Source organism: Halichoerus grypus, chromosome 8 (genome assembly GCF_964656455.1).
Source record: "Halichoerus grypus chromosome 8, mHalGry1.hap1.1, whole genome shotgun sequence".
In the NCBI taxonomy this organism is placed as follows: domain Eukaryota; kingdom Metazoa; phylum Chordata; class Mammalia; order Carnivora; family Phocidae; genus Halichoerus; species Halichoerus grypus.
In genome coordinates, this window is record NC_135719.1 from 89,414,423 (window position 1) to 89,429,035 (window position 14,613).

Sequence of the window (14,613 nt, forward strand, 5' to 3'; positions counted from 1 at the left end):
GGGGGGGAATCGTGAGCATTTTCCTGGGAGACCTGAGAAGAATATGTGGTTTGAGAAGCTCAGGTGTCCCTAGAGAGGTTGGATTTCTGCCTATCCACCCAAACTGTCACCTACTTGAGGGGATGGCTTGTGGGTCTCTTTGTTGTCTCCTCTGACACCCAGCTTTGCAAGTGCATAATAGGTACTAAAAATAGCTGCTAGGTGAATGAATGAGCATTTGTAGGAGCAACCATCACAGGCAGCAAATTATAACTAGTATCGTAAACCAGCAAACCATAACTGGGAATGTCTGCGAGTTAAATTATTTCCTCTACTATTTCCAAACCAAAATGGACTCTGGTCACAGAGCTTTCTGGGTATTGTCTGGTATATTTGTGACAAGAGAAACGCCTATTGAGAGAAAAAATTGGAATGTTTTCTCCTGTTTTCAGGATGTCATTCATTCCCTTTGGCAGAAAACCCAAGGAAAATAAAAATGTTAACTCTGATATTAGAAAGGTTTCCAAAAAAATTCCACAGGTTAATGTTGCTCTTTCAAAATACGAAGACGATATGACTAGACAGGATGTTAATGATTTGACATTACAAAATTTATTAAATTTATTTTTAAAGAAGTTTGGTTCCCCCCTCTCACATGCACGAAGCATGTGGGAGTTGGAATAGATCTGCCCCAGGCTGCCAAACAAATTTTTAATGGAAGTGGAGTCCTTCAGGGATTCTCCTAAATCCCATAATATTCTTACGTCTTGGCGTTTGCGCTGGGACCTGTATATTAGCAGATGTACATGCGAATAATACACTTCTATCCATCCATCACCTCGGTGACTCCACATCTGGAGGGGCTGCTGCGCATCAGTTATTCCACTGCAGGGGGCAGAGTGATATTTGGGCCAGCGTTGACCTCTTTTTCAATCAGAGCCTGAGAGCAGTGTGTTCTGGAAGTCAAATGGTCCCTTTAGACAGAACCTCTGTTTGAAAATCCGTTTGGCCTAATGTGGCCATGCTGGGAAGTCAATGTGATTACCTGTGCTGGGTGTGGAGGTGGCATCCAGAAAAGCAAGTGACAATGTGGTCACCGAGAGGCACCGTCAGCATTTAGGGTCTCTCCCACGTGTCTGATTCTTGCATGAAGCATTAGCAAGTCGATCAGGAAAGAATGTCAACCACAGTAAAATACATTTGCCTCCACACACAGGAAAAATGCAACTGTTTATTTGAAAGAAGTTGTGATTTGTTTGAAGAGCGAAACTCACCTTCAAATGCTTGGAGATGTTTTTATTATCTGAGGTTTCAGGAAGAAAGTCTCCTTAGGAGGAACGAGGATTTTTTGTCTTTATATCTTAGTGCCCGCCGCTGCCGCCTTCTCCTTCTTCTTCTTCTCCTTCTTCTTCTTCTTCTCCTTCTCCTTCTCCTTCTTCTTCTTCTCCTTCTCCTTCTTCTTCTTCTCCTTCTTCTTCTTCTTCTTTAAGGAAAATAAAGTTTTTACAATGCTTCTCTTTTTGATCATAAACTTGGAATTTGTTTCTCAAGAGTACATAGTGCTTTTAAATTTTTTAAGCTTCTGATATTATACCTGGAGGTGTGTTGCATGTTGTCATAACTGATACATTAGTGACAAATGTAGCCACTTCATTTTGTTTGGGGATATATACAATTGTGGTGGTGGCTGACCATTTATTTAATTATGTGGTAAGTACCATATGATGAGAGGGTAAAGTTAAATTGATGATTTGGGCTATCTCGGCCAGAGTACAGTTTACATGGCAATTACACTGGGATCATCTAAGTGTAATTGGCAAGTAATTTTGTAAGTGAAGGAACATGACAGCTCATTTACATGGTGTTCACTGAGTAAAATTTGGGGAATTTATCAACCACTTTCAAGTGAAGAGTGACTGCACCAACATCTCCCAAAGTGCCATGTGCAGTTTGAAAGCTACATGGAAGGTTTTTGGTATGAATCTTTATTTGTTCCCTGCACATTTGTTAGGCATGTTCTGTGTGCCAGGCACTGTGGATTCAAAAATGAGTGAGAAGGAACTCAAGGAGCTCATGGCTAGGAAGCACACACATCACCAGTTAGTTATCCAACATGGTAGCAAGTAACGGTTTGAGCTCTGCACAGGTATTGGGGATACTTAGGAAAATGTGCAAACCGAGAGGATAGAAGAAAGTCAGGGAAAACTTGCTAGAGAGATTGACCCCTGAGATGAATCTTAAAGAATGAGCAGGGTTAGTCAGGGGAAGGGGAGGACTGTCCATACCAGTCCTTACCAGAGGTACCAGCAAGAGCAGAATCTCGGAGGAGCGAGATGGCTGGCATAAACTGGACACTTGAAGCAATTCGGGTGCATTTCAAGACAGACGTGGGACCTGGGAAGCGGACTTTTTCGGGTTTTTAGAGGACTCTGTAGGTCATGCCGGAGGCTGGACATTATCCTACACTGCTGGGAAGCTGTTGGAGGACTTTAAGAGAAGGAGCATCTTTTTCAGAGTTGTTTTGGAGGCAGGCCTTTCTGTGTGATACAGTGTTTTTTATTGAGCTATTATGATATGCCAGGCTGCGTTCTACTGGTAAAAAGGCATTTCTTCCTCACAACAATCTCATGAAGTGGGCGTTAACATTTCTTCCTTTTTACAGTTGAACAAACTGAGTCCCCAGAGGTTCCCCACAGTTACACAGTGGGTGGGTGATGGAGGAGCTGAGATTTGGACCCAGGCCGCCCGGCTCCAGAGTCCATGCTGACCCCAGCACCCACAAGATGTCGTGGCCTCCTTGGCGCAGTCAATTGCAACTGCCTCTTTATAAGATGCACATCCTCCACCCCCCATTCACCTGTGAGCTCTGTGAGGTCAGGGGCTATGTTTACCTTGTTCACAGCCACATCCCACATGCTTAGGACCATGCCTGCGCCTTCACAGGCATGCCACAAATAAGGAATAAATGCAGTTTTGAGGGGCTATGACCAAAGGCTGTCAAAGTCAACCTGGCAAGGGATGATGTTGGGGGCCTGACTCAGAGGCAGTGTTAGTCAATATGGAAGGGTTGAGGATGGAGAAATTAATTGGCAGGGCTTGATGATTGATTGGACGTGTGGATTTTGTTGGCGTATTCTCACAGTGTTTCTGATTTCCAACTCCCACACTGGAGAGATGACTTGGCAAAAGAATCTGAAGCAGAGGAAAGCTCGTGCTGCAAATTCCTGAGATGTTGTGGACTCAGGATGAGAAGTTAGAAGAAACTTCCCTGGAGATAGTTAAAAATAGAATGACCACATCTGCCCGGGATGGTTGAGGGACAGAGCTGCCCTGGGGTAGATGAATGGTTAGATGGCCTTTGGGATTCTTCCCCCTTTGAAAATTTCCTAGTTTAGAATAAATAAAAAGTCTCTCAAGCCACCTATCCTGAACCATCTGGCTGAAAGATAAAATCAACGCATCCAAGGACTGGAAAATATTGAGTCCAAATGCCTGGACTGTAGATAAAGAAACAGAAGCCCAGAAGGGTTAGATGCTTCGCCCAAGAGCACGCACTTGAGGCAAGAGGAAGCCCCAAATCGTTGACCTCTCTGTCCTCGCAGCCTCTGCTCCAAATCTCAGATAGCGGCATCTATGTTTGGGCGCCCCCTGTGGGCAGGCCTGTGCTGGGCGGTGACATTGAAGCAAAGACAGTGCGCTCTCTGCACGGGCAGAGTTCAGAGAGCCTCAACAGTAAGTGCTCCTTGTCGCCTGAAGTCGCCATAAAGTACCATTTCCTACAGAACACGTTTGGAAAAGAGAGAAAATGAACTTAAAAGTCGTAATGATTTTTCTTTGGTCCCACTTATTTCCGGGCTCTGCTTCAGTGCTTTACAATCATTATCTCTAATTCTCACAATAACCTAGAAGGTAGTAGTATTTTCATCTTCCGTTGTAAAAAGCCGAAGCACTGAGAACACATTCCATGAGACCAGACTACGTTAACTCCAAGTCCTACCCTGCGCAAATGATGTTAACATTTTGCTGTGTTTCCCCGCGGTCTTCTGTTTCTGTGCACTGGGACTATTCATTTACATAGCTGTGCCGCCATCACAGACTCAATCCTGAATCTTCATTTTTGGGGCTTGTAATACGTTCTGTGTGTTTTTCATGTGGTTTCATAATCTTCACTTGAATGGCTGTATAATGCCTTGTCAAGTTTTTAGGAGGTTCTTAAACAAAGAACTGTTTACTCATAAAAATCTTTCAATTCTTGGCACATATGGCATTTGCAAGGTATATTTTATATTTTGAGGACCAGATGATCATCCTCTGTCGATGGCATTGGGGAGAGGAGAAGAGGACCTGCCAGGCGCGACCCAGGGCCTTGGGGCTTTCTTCCTCACCAAGAGCCCCTGCAGGAACACGGGATGGTGTAAGCATGGCTCAGAGTGGAGCCCGGGTGGAGATGGCCCGAGGCAGGTAGCAGGTGACTTTTTAAGCCTCTGCTTTTCTGACTGAACACACATTCTTCCTCCTGCCCTTGTAAAAAAAAAAGCAAGTTTTCATTTTTTAGGGTAGTAAAAACCTTTTGTGTGAAGAAAAAGTGTCATCAAGTGCCTTATTCATCAGCATATATACCATCTCTTTAAAATGACAGTGGGAGTAAAAGTTCATCAGTTCAATATGTCTTTCACATTGGGAGACTCCTGACTAATAACCTCTGGTATTTATCATCAGAACAGCCAGAGAACTAAATTCTGGCACACACTGCTCTCACACACTGAGAAAAACTTAAAAAGACAGAAGATTTTCTCCATTTTTTTCTTCTTTCATTCATTTAAAAGAAAAGCATACCTTTTTTAATTAAAAAAATTGTGAGCATGCAGAAACATCTGGCCTGTATTACCATGGCAGCCTCCTAAATGGCCTGCTTGTCTCCAGTCTGCCCTTTTAAAATCAACTCCGCACAACAACCAGAGAGAGCTTTCTAGAACACAGAACTGCACCCGTCCCTCTCCAGTGTCGCTGGCATCTTCTTCCCTGACGCTTTCATGGCCCTTGGAGTTAATGACCACATAGAGCCACAGCTTCCACCTCTCCTGCTAATGCCCTGTCCCAACCACACCAAGCTGCTTGTGGCTTCCCACTTCCTGCTACAATAAATGCTATCTTCAGGCCTGCACACAAATTCATCCTTTCTCACAAGCTCCCTGCAAGGCTTTCCAGAACCTGGCGCCCAGCTTGGGATCCCACAGCACCTATCCAGCACTTACCACACTCATACAGAATACAGCCCACAGTCTTGGTTTTACTTGGCCAGCATGATACTTTAATTAAAAAAAAAAAAATCTTGTTGGGTAGGGCATATTACTCTTCAGTTTGCTTAAGGTCCCACCACTCTCTATTAGACACCAAATCCTAATTCCACATTTATGCTATGCTGGGTCATATAAGGCTACTGGCTTTTTTTTTTTTTTTTTTTTTAATCTCTTTTACTCAAAAGACTATTTGCTGCTTGTGCCAGGATTGTGTACTGTGTATTATTACCTTTTGTTATCTCTAAGCCTGGCAAAGACTGCCCAGTAAATATCTATTAATTTACACCCTTAAAAAAAACTGAAATTGGCCAGAAAAGATGCAATAACTCTTTTTCATCCTCTTTGATTGTTCACCAACATCCCAAAACTCATGGACCTCAATGGACCTGGCAGACATTAACAGTATTTCATTGGATGATTGAAAGTCTGTGTTGACGATACAATGCCGCTAAGGCTGAGCCACTTTGGATCCTTAAGCCTCTGAATGGAGTATGGTCTTTCCCACTATGTCCTGTACCAGGAGATCCATAGCTGTTCTTATGAGTCCTCATGAGTAATCATTCTTCACTTTTGTCATAGTTTTGTCCACCAAGGCATACATTTCCTTGATTCCGTTTTGTGTCCACATGACTGCCATACTCCCATCAAATGGGGCTCTTCAGAAATTTGAATAGAATAGGATTAGATGTAGTATTTTATCTGTTCTGTAAAGTCTGATCATGGTCAAAGTACAATCGGTATGCTTACCCAAATTTCGATCCTGCCAAGGAGTAATGCACCCAGATCTATCTAAGTTGGTGAAGCTAGAGATTGCAGGTATGGAAATACCCATTGGTCAGCCTCTGATGTATCATCTCTTTGATAATCCAGTCCTTTGTCTCAGTCACTGTATTTTCCATTTCCTTAGTTCTTCTCTTCTAGATGTTTAATTGCATGCTGCTTTAAAGACACTAAAAAAGATCTGGTGTCTCATAGAACCCAGATTACTCATATTTAAAGAATTTCACATAATCAGTGACATAGGAATGTGGTACCCACCTATGGCAATGTTGTTGCCATAAATTATATCTTCAGAGGATGCTGTGCATTTTCAGGGAATGCCGTGGATGTTGCAGAGGGATATAAGGCATCACTGAGGGATTGTGTTAGGAGCACAAGAATGGAAATGTGTCCAAGTATCAGGCTCAAGGAAAAAGAAGAAGAAAGAAAATAAAACCCTTTCATCTAAGCTTCCTTCCCTAAGGAAGAGGTGGGGGCAGAATGGGGAGAGCTTATTACAGAATCCTTTAGCAGCCAGAAATTTCATTGACAATTTTGTTAATGTGCCTGTTTGGCTGCCTTCTCAGAGGCCCATTGTGAATTCCTTAGTTGATATTATTAATGGTTAATAGGTGCACCTGAAAATCAAGCAATATTGTACCATTTGGATAATAGGTATATTAAATGGGTCTTTTCTACAGCATCAAGCTTATCAGCTTATCTTTTTCCTAATAATGAATACCTCATCTTTTCCACTTTCCTAATCAAATGCTTCCACATCCTCTTGAGGCAGAACCAGACCCAGCTGCATCTATTCTATACTCTTGGCTTCAATTATGTCAAATTATCCAACCTACTCACAGGTCCTTAGGTTCTCTTTTGCTCTGAGACATAGGCCTGATGCACCTCTTCAGAAGCTCATGATTACTAACCATTCAGCACAAGTCTGTTGTAAGTAAACAGAGAATCAGAGAGAGCACTAGGCTAAATTTACAGTTATAAGGAAATCTCTAGGACAGGTTTCTTCCTAAATTGTGGCACTCTCACATTGATCTCAAGTGTTTTTCTTTTCCTTGTCCCTTCTCCCTGAAACATACATGAACCTTATTCCACATGGCATTGCTTCAGAGTTGAGGATTTCTACTGCAGGGGCAAAAAGTACATGTAGCCAAAATATAAATATGTAAATAAATATTTAATTTTTCAAAGATCTCATAGTGTTTGTATTGGCCAGAAGCATTAGGCTTCCCATACTTTGCCATACTTTATTTTATCCAATCATGTACCTGTAGCTGAAAGAGGACAATACAAGAAAGAGTCAACAGCCTGTGGGGAAACTTAATATTGTTTTCTTTCTGTCGTGTTTGGCTAAAACTTTACTGTTTCTTATGCCTCTAGTCAGATGAAATGGTTCATCATTTTGGAGTCAAAAATTTTTTTTTAGTCAAAATTCTTATCTTTATACTTCATGGTCTGATCTGTCTATCCCTATCTCCTTCATATCCAGTTTCTTTTAATCTGCTTTTTCTTCTCAGCTTTAAGAAGACCCCCTTTCCTCGACTAAGGAAAAGAGAGCCCAGATTCAGTACTGAAAATCCAAGATGACTCAGGCTGTACTTTGTTCTCCTAGTAACACGTTTAGTTGCCCTTTGATGCCAGAGACCATTTTTAAACCCCTTAAGTCAGTATTACTCAGTCCAGTGTACGGAACAGGCACAATGCATGGCTTCTAAATGAACGGATGAATGAATGATACAATGATACCTAATTTCACAATTTTGGGTGGTTTAACCTCATCCAAATTACATTCTAACTGGGTCTGTATCATGAACTTCTGTTAAATATTCTTAACACCAATCTTAGTGCTGTGCTCAATGAGTGTTCAGTGACAGCAAAATATGTTATATATTTTGGAGCTCTGTCATGGAGAAGCCAACATTTGGTGCACAGTATTTCAAATTTGTGTTCTAATTAGTCAACTGAAGGAATCGATTTTTGCCCTGAAGACTAGCCATTGACTCAACAGACTGGTTACTATGATTATTCTCCACTGGACCTCCTATGGTTGGAATGCCTTCTAACATTCCAGAGGTGGGGAATCTGGAAAACCACCTGTGTTTCTTGAAATACCTAAATGGAAGGCTCTCCCTTCAGAGAGTGCTATTGATCCACTTCGACGGATATCCATTATTTCTGCAAATTTATTGAACATCTTGTGTGTGACATGAGTTGGAGATGAATGTGAAACTGGCATTTCTTTAAAATTGCTTATAATTTGGTAGCCAAGTATAGAAATAAAGCAGAATACAGATGATAAATTCTATGGTAGAAACACATGTAAGGAGTAGGGAGAAGGGAGTATGTAACTCCATGTAAAGCAATCGAGAAGGCTTCCTGAAAGAAATGGCTCTGAGTTGGGATTCAGTCATACCAGCAGTTTTTGGTTTTTGGATGACTGTCATGAGTGAAAAATGCTCCTGATGTGCTTGATGTATTCATTTTTCAAGCAGAGTCACATTGGTAAGAAATAAGCTTTTAAAAATCAGAGATTTAGGAAGCATTTGACTCCTCAGTACAGCACCTCAATCCACCTTGATAGTCCCTGGTTTGTGTGATATCTGAGAAACAGCTGAATCCAAACCTTACTCTATTAATGGATTTATATATATGCACATAAGGCTAATATATTTTATGCTGCCAATTTTTTTATCATTTCATAAATAGTGCTATCACTAACATTTTTAAAAAGTGAAGAAAAGAGCTCATATGTGCTGGTAGAAATTCAGTGTATTTTATAGAACACTGCTACTCCTGATATAGCCTACGGGATGTGACTTTTCATAAAAACCTAATGAATTTCTAGATTTGTCAGCTGTTTCCAAACAGATGCACTCTGCTAATCTAATGGAAATGTTTTGAGCCCAGATCCCAAATATCAATAGCTTTTAGTATTGCAAATTAGTTTGTCTATTGGGTAAATTGGGCTGTGTGGTTCTTGATAAAAAGTAGCAAGTCATTTTGTATGGATGTTTTATGTTTAACTGCCTTGCCAGGGTTTGATGCTCATATTTTTCCTTGCAGAGTTTTAAGTTGAATGTAGACAGTCATTGTGCTCTCAAGGAAGCTGTGGAGGAGGAAGGACACCAACTTCTCGAGCTTATTGCATCTCACAAAGCAGGTAAATCCTCCTGAAATATTGCAAGCCTTTATGTCTCCAGACTATTAAGAATGAAGAAGCATTGCTGTAAATTACTGCATATATTCACTTCCTTATGTATTATTAATATTTACATTATCAGATTGACCTTCAAGATTTATAAATGTTTCATATACTGCATACAATGCTGTGATACTTATAAGATGAAATACTGCCTCCAAATGGGCTGTTCATTTGATTTTGGGCTTGCTGTTCGCCCGAGTTTCAATAGAAATCACATTCCTGAAAACTTCACATTGACATGCTTTTTGATGTAGGTGCTCTGGAAATAACATTAAGATAATGAATGAGAATTGTGCCAATAGTTATAATGCATATGCATTAGGGTACTTATAGATATCATTACAGATATAAGGCAGGTGGTCTAGATATATCCCATTATTTCCCTGCCAATTGGCACACATGAACATTTTGCATGTTTTTCTGCTGGTCATTGCATTAGCAGAGTTTTGGCCTTAAACCAACTCTTACCCAGTATTAATGTATTTATGAGGAACAGATTATAAATAAAAAATAGTTTTGTCATTTGGTTATACTTATCCTGGTAGTAAAAGACCATAAGACAGGATGAATTATAATTTGGCTCTTGCTTTGAGCTTACCACAGCTAAATAAGGGAAGAGCGGCATTAATCGGACATGCTAACGCAAAAGACTGCTGTCTTAATTCTGGCCCATTTACTATATTCCTCATCGAATTCACTTCACCTATTTCTGTACATCTTTCTGATCACTGTGGAGTCTCCACACAGATACACACAGGGCCTTTTCTTTGAAATGTGAAGCTTTAGCATTAGTAATTTTTACATATCATGATTTTTGTTCGACATGCATTTTTTTTTAGTCAATATACTGAAGCTAAGTCGATTCCCCAACCATGCATCTATGTGGTGATCCCATTTTTTTGTATCCTTATGCCTTATGTGAAGGCAAAAATCCCCAGCCCCTCTCCTTGGGGACAAATGCTTATATGGCAGGTGATGATAAGGGTTGTTTAAAATTAAGCTTACTATTTGAAATATTCATCTAATTTACTGGCTAAAAGACAAAACTGGGTAAAAAATGCAGTCAAGTCTGTAACTTGTGCTTTCCCCTCCTTTTGGAGAAGGGCTGAAGGACATGCTGCGGATGATTGCAAGCCAGTGGAAGGAGTTGCAGAGGCAAATCAAACGACAACACAGCTGGATTCTCAGGGCTCTGGATACCATCAAAGCTGAGATTCTGGCTACTGATGTGTCTGTGGAGGGCGAGGAAGGGACTGGAAGCCCCAAGGTAAGTGGCTTGAAGTTTGCCTGATTTCCTCTCATTTCTGCCTTCTTTTGAACTAGGCACCACTGAAGTTTCGTTTCTACCCCTAAGGCTTTTTGTTTCTACTGGGTAAACTTTGTATATCTATTTCTACATCCATCTATCTATCTATATCTATATCTATATATCTATTTGGATATATAGATATACAGAGAGAAAAAATAAACAAAATGAAATGGCTTAGTTTAAAACAATAAAAAAAAAGCCTACAACTTTCAAGTTTTCCAGGAAGAAGTTTTTTTTTGTCAAAAGTGGCAAAGTAGGAGGGGGACCATACTTTAGGGGTAGGAGAAAGGGGGACATAAAACATTTAGTAAACAAAACATAAAGCATCTTTAACATGAATAATCAGAATGGTTTTAAATTGTTTTGTTGCAACTATAAATCACTATAATCAGTGCAATCACTCAGCTCTGACATCCATTAGCCGCTTGGTTACAGCAAATTAACAAAGAAGAGAGAAAGTGATTCATTATCTCATTCCTGTTAATGACTATCAGATGCATTGCCTAATTAGGGGATGGTCATTGTAGTGGGAAGAAGGTCATATGCTTTGCTACAAATCTTTTTGCTCTGAGTGTAAGTTCTCCATAATGGTGCATGCACCGAATACAACAAGTACTTTAAAAATGAGTATTGACATGCTTTGGTTATCTATTTTAGATTTACAAAATAACCCGTAAAGCATATGCAATTAAACTTTAAATGAAGCACTGATACAATGCACTGCTGTCCTAAAGGTATCTTTGGACTCATGATGTGGAAAATAATTTTATTAATTTGATATTTTCATGTAATTTCTCTTTCTTTTGTATTTATCCTTTTGTGAAAGTACATGCAGAAAACCAGTCTCATAATAGACTCAGCATCGAAACATATTGCAATGTGGGGGGAAACAGATTTAAGAGTTCATGGTTTCTATTCCTGGCATGGACAAAGTAATTAAATCATCATCAAGTCACATTTATTCAGCATCCATGCGGATTGGCATTGTGTGAAATGTATACAGAGCAAGTTAAACAAACCCTTTACCTTCTTAGACTCACATTCTTCAGGAGAAACCCCACCTGCCCTGCAATGGTGAGACCATGCAGCCAGGGAAAAGCTCAGAAGATTTATAGCTTTGGAACCTCAAACAACAACCTTTAACTTATTTCTTGGAAACAGAGAATGGAATGATGAGCTCAGTTCCACTTAAAGAAGGCTCCTCGGAGGAGGTCACATTTCAGGAAATACTCCAAGGAAGGAAGAGCAGGGGCTTGGCACATGAGCACACATTTTAGGAAGTGACGTGACGAAAGGATCAAAGCTGGAACTAATAATATGGAAGGGAGAATGTATTCAGCAGATTTCTCAGGGCAGAAGTAGAGCCCTCTCAAGGAGCGGGCTGCAGGGAGGTTGTTGGGGCTAATGCTTTGGCTGGGTGCAGGGCAGTGATGATGAGAAAAGACGCAACTCAAAAGTCTGTTGTGTTCTATTTATTTAACAAAGCATACTGATTGCTTCCTTTTAGAAAGCTATCCTGTATTGGGTGCATTCTACATACCAGATGTGGTTCTAAGCACTTCTGTGGATTCTTTCATGTAATTCTCACAACAAACCTATCCAGTGATCCCATATAATCCCCAGTGGAAAAAATGGAGGCACAGAGAAGTTAAGTAACTTGCCTAAGGTCACACAGGTCCTAAGTAGCAGAACTCAGATTTGAATTTTAGCCCTTTGACCCCAGAGCCCATGTCGGTTGCCACCTAGAGTACTGCCTCTTACTGGTGCTGCTCAGAGCCAGGTATGCTGGTGGTGAATAATTAGTCTCAGGGCCAGTCTCATGGATCTAGTGGTGAAGTGGGGATACTAATCGTGCCTTTATAGATGGTGATGTGCTGTGAAAGAAAAGAAAAGGGAGCAGCCAGAGGTTGGGCTGGGAGAAGTGATTTAGATCGGGGTATCACGGAGGGCTTCTCTGAGGAGGCAGCATTCTATGAGCAGGCCAGTGCAGTTGGAGAGAGAGAGAGAGAGCGAGAAAGGAGGGTGTGAGGGAAGGTGGGTGGCCTGTGGTAGCACAGGGGAGGGTTTTGTAGTGAGGAGGGAAATGACATCATTGATTGGCAGCATAAAAAGCTGTTCCTGGCTGGGGTGTGGACCCTGGGTGGGTGGAGGCGGGGTAAGTGGGAGTCAGGGTGGGGAGGTGCCAACGAGGAACTGCAGAGATGGAGCAGTCACCTAAATTAATAAAAGACTGAGGCTAAAAATGAGTAGCTCTCTTCACCAGGGCCAATTTGAATTTGGTACTTAGAAATCAGCTCATTTTGTGAGTGGGGGGTTAATATTGAGAAGGGAGTAAGGAAGTAACCAGAAGAAGAGAAAGTATTATCCAAGGAGAGATAGTATCAGCGTTTCTCAAAAAGAGGAGCACCTGCCCAGGCTCAGCCTTGAGAGATCAGAACCTCCTGGCTGGGGTCCCAGAATCTGCATTCCACCAGCTCCCAGAGAACCACTGTCGTATAGTCTCTAAGAAGGCCTTTTTCCTGCAGGGCTACGCAATTCTCATACAACCAGGGTCCTCACACAACATGAAAGAAAGTCTGTCGCATTGTTGCTTATAATAGCAAACAATTGATATCAACCAAAATGTTTAAAACAGGGACTGTTTAATTAAATCATGCTTCATCTTATCCTAATGAAAGGTTATACAGCCATTTAAAATAACGTTTTAGAAGAGAATTTTAAAACATTGGGACAGTCCTATAATATGCAATTAGATATTTTTAGATACCTCTGAATTTTCCAAATCTCTACAATGAGTAAAAATTTTAATCAGAAAGATACAGAATGTATATAAAATACAAGAATTAAAAAGTGATTTAAATGGTAAAATGGGTGACAATCATCTGTGGGGACTTGAGATATAAATTTAAAGGTCAGAAGGAAGAATAAATACATCTGGTTCTTAACGATTTGGGTGCCTCGCTTCTAAAGAAACAATGACAAAAACCTCTCTGTTTGAATCATCCCCTAAGTAAAAGTGCATTCCTCGAGTCTCATCAGTTTACAGAGAATAACCTAAGTGTTCTTCGTTAATACTATTTGTATGTCAAGCATTCTGTGTTACGCTGTGTGCGCCGAGTCATACACCTACAAACAGCTCCTGGAGAGGCTTCTGTAGGTTTTGGCGGCCGCGGAAGCTGAGGGAGGTGCGGAGACTTTGACTCTGACCTGGCAGAGCCAGCAAAACCCCAGGCCTTCTACCTTTCAACTAGCTCTCTCTTCCCCAGTCTGGGCTGGATTTTCTCTGGACAAATGAACTCCTCCGTAGTCAAGGGTGAAGGTGAAATCCATTTAAGACAAAGGTAATATATTTCTAATTTAAACTTAGGGAACTATGGAGAAATCGGTATGATTATTCTTTGTATCTGTTTAATATCCATGACCTGCCTGCCTTTGCCTGTGGGGCAAACACAAAGAATATTAGGGAAGGCTCAGACTCGGACTGACGTCAGACTGCCCGAGTTCAACTCCGGGCGCTCACTAGCTGTGTGTCCTTGGGAGAACGACGTCACTTCTCTGTGTCTCAGCTTGCTCATTGTAAAATGGAGGCAGTGATAATATTCTCCGCAAAAGGACTGTGATACAGATTAAAGAGTTGACATATCTAAAGTGCTTAAAACAGTGCCTGGCACATGAGAAATCCTAGATAAGGGTATATGTACAAGTTTTCGTTTCTGATGGTGAAGACAGTAAACAAATAATTATAATAGAATCTGATAGATACTCTACTTAAGATAGGTATGCAGCGCTATGATACACAGAGAAGGAAATAATGAACCCTGTTTGGGGGTATCAAAAGAAAGATTTACAGGGGAGTTGATGTTTTCAGTGAGGGGTGGGAAGGATTTTTGCCAGCATGAAAATGATGAGAAGGGAAGATTTACAGGGGAGTTGATGTTTTAAATGAGGCGTGGAAAGGATTTTTGTCAGTGTGAAACATGTGCAGAGACCTCGAGGTGTAAAAGGTGTGGCGTGGCTGGAACATGGGATCTTATTGTGGACAAGCG

At 41.0% G+C, this 14,613-nt stretch overlaps 1 protein-coding gene across 3 annotated transcripts in view; it reads left to right on the forward strand.

The window, feature by feature from the left end:
• AKAP6 (A-kinase anchoring protein 6) overlaps nucleotides 1-14,613 on the forward strand; it is a 491,158-nt gene that overhangs the window by 261,303 nt on the left and 215,242 nt on the right. For 2 of the 3 annotated variants that reach the window (XM_078053548.1, XM_078053547.1), the window contains 2 exons: nucleotides 9,120-9,216; nucleotides 10,359-10,525. In XM_078053548.1, coding sequence (XP_077909674.1) covers nucleotides 9,120-9,216; nucleotides 10,359-10,525 — 264 coding nt within the window. The remainder of the gene's footprint in view (nucleotides 1-9,119; nucleotides 9,217-10,358; nucleotides 10,526-14,613) is intronic. The other variant, XM_078053549.1, reaches the window with a different exon arrangement.